Source organism: Ptychodera flava, chromosome 15 (genome assembly GCF_041260155.1).
Source record: "Ptychodera flava strain L36383 chromosome 15, AS_Pfla_20210202, whole genome shotgun sequence".
In the NCBI taxonomy this organism is placed as follows: Eukaryota; Metazoa; Hemichordata; class Enteropneusta; family Ptychoderidae; genus Ptychodera; species Ptychodera flava.
Genome location: NC_091942.1, coordinates 40,767,592 through 40,781,537, shown reverse-complemented (window position 1 = coordinate 40,781,537; position 13,946 = coordinate 40,767,592). Strand labels below are relative to the sequence as shown.

At 38.0% G+C, this 13,946-nt stretch overlaps 1 protein-coding gene across 2 annotated transcripts in view; it reads left to right on the top strand.

Annotated features, from left to right (window-relative positions):
• Positions 1–13,946, top strand: part of LOC139152192 (LDL receptor repeat-containing protein egg-1-like) — a 52,945-nt gene that overhangs the window by 30,969 nt on the left and 8,030 nt on the right. For both annotated transcript variants that reach the window (XM_070725326.1, XM_070725328.1), the window contains exons 10-12: positions 5,526–5,660; positions 6,818–6,937; positions 8,060–8,185. In XM_070725326.1, coding sequence (XP_070581427.1) covers positions 5,526–5,660; positions 6,818–6,937; positions 8,060–8,185 — 381 coding nt within the window. The remainder of the gene's footprint in view (positions 1–5,525; positions 5,661–6,817; positions 6,938–8,059; positions 8,186–13,946) is intronic.

Here is a 13,946-nt window from a genome sequence, read left to right as displayed (position 1 = left end):
AACATCAGCGATACACTGATAAAGGCCAAAGTCCATGGCATAAGATACAAGGCGACAAACGTTAACGAACAGAGTCGGACACAAAAGGACCAAACATAAGTATTCTGGAGATCAAGAAATCAACAACATAGATACAATATAAAACTAAGAAAGAGATACATCATGGAGAGACAGTTGGTACCTCCATGTTCATATAAGCGACTGAGGAACGAACCGGTTACAAAACGTGGGGTCAAAAGGTCAAGGTGGTCTGAGACACACTTCCACGTCTCGCCATGGCTTATTTTAAATTAACGGCCCCATTTGTAAATTTTCACACCAACTGCCTTACCCAATACAGACACAAAACACAGTAAAGCACTTAGACAAGCGGAATGGTGTGTGAAGCCACTTTCCAATTTACGATTACAAATCGGTTCGGTAATACTGCAATATTACTACGGGGTCATGACCTTTTGGATTGCTTGCGGGATGGCCCGATCGTGTACACAGCGACCAAATTTCTTTCGAAAATTTCAACTTGTAGAGCGCCCTATTTTTCAGAAATTTTGCTCTCCTCAAACTAAGGCTTAAAAGATCTTTACAACCATACCTTTAACATGTATATTAGTCGATTGACTTGACTCTACTCTAATATCATTTGCCAAAAAAATAAAGTGTAAACGTTGTTTACAAGACGAAATATGCTGATACATAGTATAGTCGATTTTGGGGGGAAAATGTTGGTATAAAGATCACGTGACACCTTTTGTGCAAATTTAAATGACATAAACTGTAAGAGCTATCAAAACTACGTATGTGTTACCGAATTTCATCAAAATATGACCAGTAGATTTTGAGAAATGAAATTCAGCTTGAAATTTGGTCAGGACCCTGCCTTAACTCACTTGCGAAAGAAAATTGATAGCAGCAAGTTCATGACAACCCTCAAGTTATATATATGAACTCTTTGAGTCCATAATATATCTATTGTAACACACTTGAAGTGTTTCATCTAGGCAGGGGATGGAGGGATTCCCCTTCTGTTGATATGTTAGCACCCCTTGTATTTTGTCCAGGGGTATCAGCTAGTCCACAGGGTGAGTAACCTTTCGAAACATATACGACACAATGCGCTGCATGAATAATGACGACTGTTGGTAGCATGAATATGAGTTCTCACTTTTGAACACTATGACTTGATCTTTTAACCAACAGTTGTTTTCAACGTTTGCTATATTTATATTTTCCATTTGATGGTAAATATTTTCAAGATTAAATGTATGGCTGCTGTTCTTATATAAAATGCCAAGAGTGGACACGAACCGGACACCTGAAAGAAAACTGCTCTGTACGTCAATCAATTTCAAACAGCAACTGTGATTGGACAGCTGGTGCACAGTTCATCGCAACGCGTATTGTCTGTACGTAACCGTGTATGGCTCACGCTCTAACCTTAATAGATATCATTGAAATATAAAACAAATGACCAAAAAGATATTACACACTGCACATGTTGTTAGACAGGCACTAGGTTTAATCAGTGTACACATAATACCATGAAAATGTCGAAAAGTGTGCGAGATCCATACTTCTGGGTTAAAACACTGGGATGTTGTTTGCAATGTTTATATTGTATATACTGACGTCATGAGAAAGCCGGTACTTCATAGCCAATTAGAACTCAGGAAATCTATTATGACATCACCGACCTTTAATTTGCATACAGAGCCGTTTTCCCTACGTTCAAGTGGTGAAATTGCACTCCATTTCAAATGACAGATACACTATTTGGTAATGATACAGGGGATATCATTTATTTGACGTAAGAAATAGCCACAACTATTGGTTTTGTTGCTAAATAATCTGTTACATCGTAGATTTTCCCAAAATGGTCCAGTTCAGTATCCACCCTTGGACTTTCTTATGAGTGAGAGTGTGTACAACTATTCATGGTACCCAAATTCGTCAGGGGATGCTGCGTGCGCGTGACACAACTCGGATGATAACGCATCCCTGTGGACCAGTCCCCCCATGAAATGGTGCCATTCACACCCAAGAGATACAAGTAGAACACATTAACTGGTGAAATTCCCCCCTAAATTTTCTGGTAAAGGGAAAAATCCCCCTGTTGATGTCACACTGGATGAAACACTGCACTTTTGTGTGATAGTAACAACTACTTGATCCCCATTACCTGTTCTCCTTTCTCAGTACAAATTTCTTGGTTGTCTTTGTTTTGTGGAAAAGTCAGCTATGAAATTTGATACAGTCAGCTGCAAAACATTAAACCATCACTCAACCCTTTTTGCTTTTTGAATGCTGTTTAACAAGTCACCACTGTAAAACTAACATAACAATAGAAGTTATTGATCATTTGTTTAGTAAAGCTGCATTCAAAAATACCTCTGGAGTTGGGGTTACTAAGGTAGTATTGACGGGGGTGGGGGAGATGATTTGAAAATATCAAGGGTATGTTTGGGGGCATTTGAAGGGATTTTGAGACATAAAGGGGCATTTGAAAGATCAGAAAACTATCTCTGATTTATATAAATATGTGTTGGGTTGTCTATTTGTAGCTGTAACTTTTGGCTAATTTTTAAATGGTGGTGTTCTGTGTATCTTCAGCAGTTTCTCATTCTACCTCCTGAAGTGTGATGATACGTCCAGTTTTAACTTATCAACATTATGCGTACAGTCAGCATTATTAGTTCCAGAGACCAGCTCTGGAACTGTTAGTTTTGCTCACTTTCCTTCTTTCTTTCTTTCTTTCTTTCTTACTTTCTTTCTTTCTTTCTTTCTTTCTTTCTTTCTCTCTCTATTTCCGGTATTACAACCATAGCACATGCTATACACAAATTTTACCTTAATTACCCAGAATGCATTGCGACACGCTTATGACGTCATCGCTCAGCTCACACGGTTTTACGGGCATTTCTTGTTTGTTTATTTATTTATTTTTTATTTGGCATTGCTCAACTATCATATTGCGTTCAGTTATTAATAATTCTAGCTTTCTTTCGCTTTGTTTTTTGTTGCTTTTTGATTTTATTTTTCTCTAAATACTCGCCGTACGTGGCGCTATACTGTTTCGCCCGAATGCTCATGAGACAACAATGGCGGCGTATCGATCAATTGCTCGGACAGAGAGAGAAAAGTATGGTTTTTGAAAGTTTACAAGCACGGCTGGGCATATCGTTTACCTAGGCGAGGTGGGTGTGCTCGAAAACGATGATCAATGCAAAATTTGGACTCAAAATCGGCTGTTTTGGCGGAGAAACTGCCCGCCGTATTTCTGAGGAGCCACCTGTGGTTTTTCCTATATCAGTCTGCGGGGCTGTGGTGGGAGGGCCGGTAACACACAGCCCTGCCATGCAGAGCTAGCCATTCATAGTGTACGTACTGTCTGTCTCGCACCGGCATGCGTTGGCTGCACGTAAAAGCAACTCAACTTTCCAAGATCAAACGGTCAGTATCTTGTGCAAACAGCGACATAGCAATGAAAATTGTTTTAGTCTGTGCTTTTAATCAAATGAAAATGCATGTGGCTCAATTTCAACGGCCTAGGTCCGATGTTTCCTCTCGTCTGATCATCGTCGTAAATCACATGCCTCTTTACGGCAACAAGTCAGCGCTACCCGTCAAGCGATTGATTTTTTTTAATTTTTGCGTAGGTCAGCGGAGCGAAAATTATTGCTCTGGCTCGCGAGAATGTCGTGTGATAAACATTTCCGTGCGTTGTCGCCCCCGTATGTATCTGTTGCTTTTACCGTACATGTAGGCATTTGTAATCTGTGTACTGTAATTCCCCGGACTGCCTTGCTTTTAGTTGTATTATCGTGTTCCACTGCTATCAGCCCTGAATATTAAAATCCAAAGCACTCTTTCATTCTGCACCTACTTTGTCACACATTCTCTCGTTTCTTCCGCTGCTCTGGTCTCTGGAACTTCGCTTTTGCTTGCAAATGCTTTCTAGTTATTGTTGAAAGTTGAAATCAAGTTTGGACTAGAATTCATTTGTCATCAATAACAATGATTGCAGTCTTTACACTATCCACAGTCCCTCTAGAGGGACTGTGCACTATCATACATGGAGCATTTGGCTGAACAGAATATTTGGTATTCTAGCATGCTGTGGGGAGTACAAGAACCTGTAATTGATACACACAACAAAACGTGTACTGAGAAATTGGCCAAAAGGCAGCTACTATGTCCCTTTTAAGATTAAAAGTATTTGACAAGTGATTTCAGAGATGTTTTGACTTGAAGTTTTTTGACCAAATTTCGTTATCATTTTAACCCTTTCAAGTCTAAACCCCTATATATAAGGGTAGCTCTGGTAAGTTACCAGAAAGTCAGGCCTGAAAGGGTTAAAAATCAGTGTCAAGGAAAGACTATGCTTATAAAACGCATACCCCTCTAAAATACAATCTCATGACACAACCAGTAGAATGAAATGACTGAGTGTATCCAAATTGATTGTTACGTTATTTTACTTGTGCACTAGCTCACATTTACCGTTAAAGTCATTTTATAAGACGTGTCTTTTATTATGATGTTGCGAATTTTGAACCCGAATTATTTCGCAAGAGATGGGGTGCGACTTATAATATGTACTTTTTGCATTTTTAAAGGTGGCGTGCCACTAATAACATGGAAATTCTCAGATTATTTTTTTCGAGGAGTGGGCTGGGGCTACTGATAGAAGTTCGCCTTTATTGAATAAATAACTTTAAAAGATAATTAAAAGAAGAGTTTGCTTATGGTAGTTCTCTTTTGGAGGATGTGGTTGCCCATGGTTGAGAAACATGTGAAGTGATACAATTTTATTGAACCCCAAGGAACAACAAAGTTTCAACTTTTGATGAATAGAGCCGACCTCAATGGTGGCTGGTAGTGTGACAGCTGTGCTGGAAAAGGGGTGCGACTTATAATGCATACGTTTTCCATTTTTGAAAATTTAAGGATTTCATCCTACTCAAGTCAATCAAACGAGGGTGCGACTTATAATGCAGATGCGTCTTATAACGGTATGTCAAAAGAATGCTGGTGTAGCGCTGGTGCCATACTGGCCTGGTACATGCCAAACAATATAGCTATGTTTTACAATACATAAAAACGTGTAGTGTGATGTTACAATATGAAAACTTGTACTGCGATTTTCGCGCATGATAATTGAAATACAGCCAAACCCCCCTACTCCCAACACAGAAGTTGTATCCACAGCCCTTTAGATAGAAGTCTGAATGTGATTGCAAAGTTTGTAAATTGTAAATCGATGCTATGATATTTTACAAAGTTTAACATAATTTTGAAAAAAGTTAAAGAGGCCATTTGATTAAGAACAAGGATCCAAGGATCTGGATTTCAATTGCTCAGTAAATTGCAAAAGCCATCTGAAAAAAAGACACTACCAAAAATACAACATACCGGTAAACATAAATGAAAATAAATAAACATATATGAATGTAGACAAAGGCATGAATAATTGTAAAGTTTAGTTCCTTAATCAGTTTTGAAGTTATATCAATAATGAATTCTTTCAGCTGATCCCTACAATGTCAAAATTCCATGTGATGACAGTGAAGAGGGAGTATGTCGACACAGACATTGCCAGGTTGAGGAAGAGAAGGCCCCACAAGTCCTTGTCTGTGATGGTTCTACTGATACTTGTTGCATCGGTAAGTTTATTACCCCAGTATTGTTGTACAGCCAACTGTGCAATCAGACAGTGCAATGATAAATCAATTATTTTTGAGAGTGCAATGTAACAGATCTAGTCATCACAATGTTGCAATGTAACAGATCTTGTCATCACAATGTTACAATGTAACAGATCTAGTCATCACTGTGAATGTTGCAATGTAACAGATCTAGTCATCACAATGTTACAATGTAACAGATCTAGTCATCACAATGTTGCAATGTAACAGATCTAGTCATCACAATGTTGCAATGTAACAGATCTAGTCATCACAATGTTACAATGTAACAGATCTAGTCATCACAATGTTACAATGATAACAGATCTAGTCATCACAATGTTGCAATGTAACAGATCTAGTCATCACAATGTTGCAATGTAACAGATCTAGTCATCACTGTGAATGTTGCAATGTAACAGATCTAGTCATCACAATGTTACAATGTAACAGATCTAGTCATCACAATGTTGCAATGTAACAGATCTAGTCATCACTGTGAATGTTGCAATGTAACAGATCTAGTCATCACAATGTTACAATGTAACAGATCTAGTCACCACAATGTTACAATGTAACAGATCTAGTCATCACAATGTTGCAATGTAACAGATCTAGTCATCACTGTGAATGTTGCAATGTAACAGATCTAGTCATCACAATGTTGCAATTAATGTAGCAGATCTAGTCATCACAATGTTGCAAAGCTACTGCAAGATTCACACCAACATATGCCCAGATGACAGGCGTTTATGCTACTTCGTGAACACAGTGCACAGTTGTATAAAAGTATGACTGCCCTGGTCAAAGCATTTCACACAAAAAGTAACATTAAAAAATGTGTAATCATGAGTATGAGTTGTTTGCAGAATATCCCACATGAACCACTGATCTAGCTCTGAGTATATATATCTCTGCATTTGCAAAACTAAGACAAAAAGAACTAAAATTTGCCAAATTGACTTATCATCATCATGTTAAATTCTAATAATTACCTGTATGATTGATTTCACAAAATCTTCTCAGCATACTTTAATTTCAGCTGTGAGAGAAATACCAGCCACAATGGCAATGATCCTAAACCAGTTAATGGTGAACAGTTGTTGGTGAACAGTTGTTTTTCATTTGTACTGTAGACCAAGAATATGAAGTAACATGTGAAAGTTCCTGTCATGGTGTCTGCAGAAATAAATGTCGGGAAAAAGAAATTGAATTATCTCATGATTGCAAATGTAATAAAGGTGTATGCTGCATTGGTAAGTGTAACCTAAAATATATCTCATAGTTCATCTTGACATACAAAATAATCAAGTTTTTGCCAACAAATTCAAAGGTACCGTGTTTCATTTTCTTTGTTTATTTTGATTACTCCAATAAGTAAAGGGTAAACAGTTTGAAGAAAGGACTAGCTTGCTGAGTTTTATCTTTAGGTGTGCTATGGAGAGAAATAGAAGAATGATTTTTCACACCACTTTGACAACATTATATCTTACATCAATTATTTCAAATATTTTTTACATTAATTGTTTGTTTCATTTTATATCAAGTTTTGAGGTGCTTATAATAACTTTGTAACTTCCTGTAGTCACTGACTTGATCAGCAATAATTGAGTTTTTGCTCAAATGTGACATTATGTAGCCAATACTGTAAAACAACTTACATTAATAGATTTTTATGACTTAAAGTCATTATTGTGCAAAAAATATGGAGGGTACTTCCATCTTGCTCAGACTGCTCTAGATTTTGTATTTAGTTGTACAATCTATGACATATTTTACTTTACATGCCAAAACAGTCAAATATTGGTATGATATTTGATGAATACAAATTTCAGAATAATTTAAAAACTTTTCCTGATCACTATGTGATTTCCAAGTTATGATTTATAATTCTCCATGGGGAATGAAACACCTTTTTGTTTCTTGTCTAAAAGGCAAGCATATGTACCTAATAACAGTGGTTTCTGATAAACATGACCTCAAGCAAGAAAGGACAATTTCTGTTCATGTTTTGTTTTTGAAAGCAAATATCTTTTCTTCTTCTACCTAATTCAAAGTGTTAGCCTTACAAACAGCTTGTCATGTACTTAAGTTGTTGATAAATAAGGTCAGGCCAGGAATAAATTCATCAGTGAATTTTAGCATTACCTACATGATTTGATTGGGGAGTAGAACAAGAAACAGTTTTATAATAATCAAAAAATAGATCCCAGTTTACATTATCAACATTTAGAATTTCAACAAAACTGCAACTTCATGAAATCTTTGGTCCATCAATGTTACCATGATTGCATTATCAATCATTCAAGATATCAACACAGATCATTACCGTTATATTAGATTTCGTTTTATGAGTTGTCTTTTGTAAATCTTTATAGAAAATCCAAGCATACTGGAGTGTAATCAAGCCTGTGGTGGCAGATGTCGAGATGAGTGTGATGAAGGCGAAATTGAATCTTCACATGATTGTAAATGTTTTGGAAAAATGGGTAAATGTTGTATAGGTAAGTTGGACTGATCCTTAGTTTATCCATTGCAGTGCTGTTGATATCTCACTGTGCTGTTGATATCTCACTGTGCTGTTGATATCTCACTGTGCTGATAATATCTCACTGTGCTGTTGATATCTCACTGTGCTGTTGATATATCACTGTGCTGATAATATCTCACTGTGCTGTTGATATATCACTGTGCTGTTGATATATCACTGAGCTGTTGATATATCACTGTGCTGTTGATATCACTGTGCTGTGATATATCACTGTGCTGTTGATATATCACTATGCTGTTGATATCACTGTGCTGTTGATATATCACTGTGCTGTGCAGTGTTCTCCACAAATGAATTAAAGGTGGGCGGCTAATTAGCATATTAATTTGCATAATATTTGCATACAATTTGCATATCACCAGGGCTATTCACAAGGCATTCCAGTGATGAGATATACTTCTGACATTCTCAATATTTTTCTCCATTCAGCAGTGATTAATGGCAAGCTATACAATTTATTTTTACATTTAAATCCTGTTTATTTACTTAAAATAAATAATAAAACATCAAAAAAACATCAAAAGTGAAAAAAACAGATTGAACTAATACAAACAATACACAATTTAGTAAATATATTGCACAATACCAACATGAAAATTCAAAAGTAGGCCTACATGAGAAGTAATCAGTGTTTGAAATAATCATTGGCAAATGGTGGCACGTTTTCATGTGATCCTCTGTTACTATATGTTTGTCCGTAGCCGGATTGGTAAAGCCATGAATGTCTTTTTTTTTACGTCCATGACAAGTTGATACGGGACTGAATAATGCACTAAGTTACAATGAGGAGTCAGCGGAGCATGCCTGCAGAGAAACATACATTGACTTTAAAACTCAATTGATAATAAAGAGAGGCCCCCAAAAAATGATACCAGGTATTTCCAAGAAAAAGATTTGAAATTTCATCGATTCCTAGTATGGCAAACATACAAAACTTTGACAACTGCGCGGCGTAGGCTGCCATGCATGTTTGTGTGGAGCGCGCTAGCACTCTTGATCTTGATCACACGCGACCTTTGAACTATACAGTACAGAACCGTACGTACATAGCTGTTGTATTCGGATGATCACACGAATGATGATTTTAGCTTGTGCAGTTTCTTTTTATTAGTCCCCACGGACACCGTCCAGGGGGACTTATAGGTTTGGTCATGTCCGTGCGTCCGTGCGTCTGTCCGTCCGTCCGTCCGTCCGTTCACGCAGATATCTCAGAGACGCCTGGAGCGATTTCGTTCAAACTTGGTACAAGGATAGTACCATACCTCATACAGATGCACGTCGATTTGTTTCACAATGCGATCAAATTTGGCCGTGGTAGAGGACTTTTTAGTTTTCACCTCCATAGACTCCCATGTATAAGGCAGACCATAGACTCCCATGTATAAGGCAGACCATAGACTCCCATGTATAAGGCAGTCCATAGACTCCCATGTATAAGGCATACCATAGACTCCCATGTATAAGGCAGTCCATAGACTCCCATGTATTAGGCAGTCCATAGACTCCCATGTATAAGGAAGTCCATAGACTCCCATGTATAAGGCAGTCCATAGACTCCCATGTATAAGCCAGTACATAGGCTCCCATGTATAAGGCCAAGATAAATAAAAATTTAGTTTCTCATCGTATTCATATTGCAAAAAGGATGCAGTGACACAGTTTTTAGTCCCCACAGATAAAGTCCAGGGGGCTCATAGATTGGGTCATGTCAGTCCGTGAGTCCATCCGTTCACGCAGATATCTCAGACACTTTGACAAAATGTCATGTGACCTTGGTGACCTTTGACCTCGAATATACATATTTGTCCATAACTCAGTAACCACAAGTGGTAAACCTTTCATATATGGTATGATGGGACACCCTATGACGCCACATATTGTACCTCATTAATTATGTGCATATCTAATTTTGAGCGAGCCAATAGAGCTAGAGGTCTGATTTTTGGTATATATGGATAACTTAGCAATACAATTTTTTTGGCAAAATGTCACGTGACCTTGGTGACCTTTGACCTCAAATATACATATTTGTCCATAACTCAGTAATCACTAATGCTACACACCCTTCATATTTGGTATGATGGGACACCTTATGACACCACATATTGTACCTCATTAATTATGTGCATATCTAATTTTGAGCGAGCCAATAGAGCCAGAGGTCTGATTTTTGGTATGTAGGGATAACTAAGCAATACAATTTTTTTGACAAAATGTCAAGTGATCTCAATGACCTTTGACCTCAAATATACATATTTGTGCATAACTCAGTAACCACAAGTGCTACACTCTTCATATTTGGTATGATGGGACACCTTATGACGCCACATATTGTACCTCATTAATTATGCACATATGTAATTTTGAGCGAGCCAAAAGAGCTAGAGGTGTGATTTTTGGTATATAGGGATAACTTAGCAATACAATTATTTTGAAAAAATGTAATGTGACCTCAATGACCTTTGACCTCAAATATACATATTTGTCCAAAACTCAGTAACCACAAATGCTACACCCTTCATATTTGGTATGATGGGACACCTTATGACGCCACATATTGTACCTCATTAATTATGCACATATGTAATTTTGAGCGAGCCAAAAGAGCTAGAGGTGTGATTTTTGGTATATAGGGATAACTTAGCAATACAATTATTTTGAAAAAATGTAATGTGACCTCAATGACCTTTGACCTCAAATATACATATTTGTCCAAAACTCAGTAACCACAAATGCTACACCCTTCATATTTGGTATGATGGGACACCTTATGAAGCCACATATTGTACCTCATTAATTATGCACATATCTAATTTTGAGTGAGCGAATAGAGCTAGAGGTCTGATTTTTGGTATATAGGGATAACTTAGCAATACAATTTTTTTGACAAAATGTCACGTGACCTTGGTGACCTTTGACCTCAAATATACATATTTGTCCATAACTCTAACCACAAGTGCTACACCCTTCATATATGGTATGATGGGACACCTTATGACGCCACATATTGTTCCTCATTAATTATGTGCATATCTAATTTTGAGCGAGCCAATAGAGCTAGAGGTCTGATTTTTGGTATGTAGGGATAACTTAGCAATACAATTTTTTTGACAAAATGTCACGTGACCTTGGTGACCTTTGACCCCAAATATACATATTTGTCCATAACTCAGGAACCACAAGTGCTACACCCTTCATATTTGGTATGATGGGACACCTTATGACGCCACATATTGTACCTCATTCATTATGTGCATATCTAATTTTGAACAAGCCAATAGAGGTAAATGTATGATTTTTAGTATATAGGGATAGACTATAGGATAGAAGTTTTTTGACAAAATGTCATGTGACCTCGATAACCTTTTACCTAAAATACACGATTATGTCAATATATAAGTAACCACAAGTGCTATGTCCTTTATATTTAGTAGGATGGGAGACCTTATGACAACACATGCTTTACCTCGTTAATTATGCCCATATATAATTGTGGGCAAGCCAATAGAGCTAGAGGTCTGAATTTTGGCATATATGGATTAATTAGCAATACAATGTTTTTTTTCAAAATGTCACGTGACCTTGATGACCTTTGACCTTGAATATGCATATATATGCATAACTCAGTAATCACAAGTTCTTTACGCTTCAATTTTGATAGGATAATAGACCTTAAGATGTCACATCTTGTACCTCATATGCACATATGTATTTCTTGGCTGGCCAATACAGCTAGAGGTTTGATCTTTTTTCCCGATTTAGAACCATAACTTAGACATGCCTCTTGTTTCAAATTGGGAACAATGACATAGACCTATGTGTCCATAGATCTGAACATATACACTTAGTGATACTTCTTAATGACCTCATTTCCCTGCCCCCTCAAGACTAATACTCCTATTACAAGTGGGGACTATGTCATTGTCAATGACTTGTTTCATTTCATTGTGCCTTTAATATTGTAAAACGATCACGGAGTTTGAAACTTGATCAAATGCAACTGCCTCTCAGAGTCAATCAATCGAATCCATGCAAGTTACGAATGCGTGACAGGAAGTGACACACATGGCTTCAACGTCATGTGGACTTACACAGATCTCCAAATGGCTAACTCGGCTCAGATACGCAACGACCTGAACACGCAAAGTACCATACTTTTTTGCATCTGATATTTGTCTCAACCAATCGTACGATTTTAGCCACATCTGATCGAAATCACTTTTCCTGACCTTCGGATCCTTACAAGTACTAGACATTGGCGGCAACATCGTCGTACACCACGCCCTCTTCGGCGAGTCTCATCACCCAATGCCGAAAAGGCCGTGATATCACTGGCCACGTTTAGCGTTCACGCATTGCTGCAAGGCTCTATGATAGTCGAGGAAAAACCGACGAGCAAATCAGATTGCCCGTTACAGAGCCACTATTCGAATGCTCTGGCTGTGGTGCTTACCGCTACCACGTGCCGCTACACAGCGTTCACTATCGACGAAGAGCGCGCAATGTGTAAATGTTTAATGTTTTTGGACTCAACCGCTCTATTCACACCAAAAAGACGCCATTGATAATTATTTTACAAGGAAAAGATGGGTTTCTTTGCACGAGGACCAGCGGTGGCAAGTCTGTATGCTACCAGGCATGGCAGGCCGTCCCTGCCCATCGTGTTTCACGGGCGTTATATCGAAGGGTATCGCATAACTGGAGCAGCCTGCCCCACGCCTCGCTGTGCACATTGTCCGACCCAGGCGTAGAACAACAACCGCTGTGTAAAACCCGTTGGTCAAAACTATTGATCATGAATTTACTTTACCACAAGTTATGTATAAACGTTTATGTATCGATTTCTTCATCTAGGTTCACACTGAAAGCTCTCTTATCATGCTGTGGTTATACATGGAGCTAGAAACGTATGAATGGGGGCCCTTTCATTCGAGCTGGTGCTCCGCGATACAAATCACAAATGTACGCTAGGCTCCCGATCGTCTCAACACTGCCGAAATCACAGATCTCGGAAAATTGCGTAGTTGTTCAAGTCCGATTATGTTTCATTAATTCATCACAAAAGTTACGCTAGCAACGGAATCAAACCAAGAGACCTTTAGTTTGTTCCATGGGTTTGCAGTTCAGCCGAGTGCGACCACATACATATGCGTACACTCGCTCAGTGTGACCTGATGACAGTTTTCGGACAGTGTATAGTGAATTTCGCCCAAAGCCGTTTCACAAATGACAAGCAGTACGAAATCTTATTACCATACCCTTCGAAACTTTATTGTGTTTATCCTAAAACTGTTAACAGGACGGAAGTGGTATTTAGGGGGTCAAAGTTGCCAAATTGTTGACTCCATAGTGAGTGCGTAGTAATCGGACTGCTATCGCAGTAATCGGACGTCGTATTTGGAATGTGGGGCCTAAATATTGATATTTTGAAACTTCAAACCCTCGATTTTCAATTTCGATGTGTTTAGAAAACTGTTTTTAAAAATTTTGTGATAAATTAGTTACGTTCAATCCATGGACGACGCAAATAATTTCGACATGTATGGTGAATACATCAGACATGGGCTGTCTGTGTGTTGCTTTCGACACCTTGTTGTATCGTACGGTGTGTTAACTTCGCAAAATTTTATAGCACCCGAAATAGCTTCTACCGAAAAAACTAACTATTCAAAACGGAACAGCAGCGTCACCTGACTTAATATGCGGTATCATGA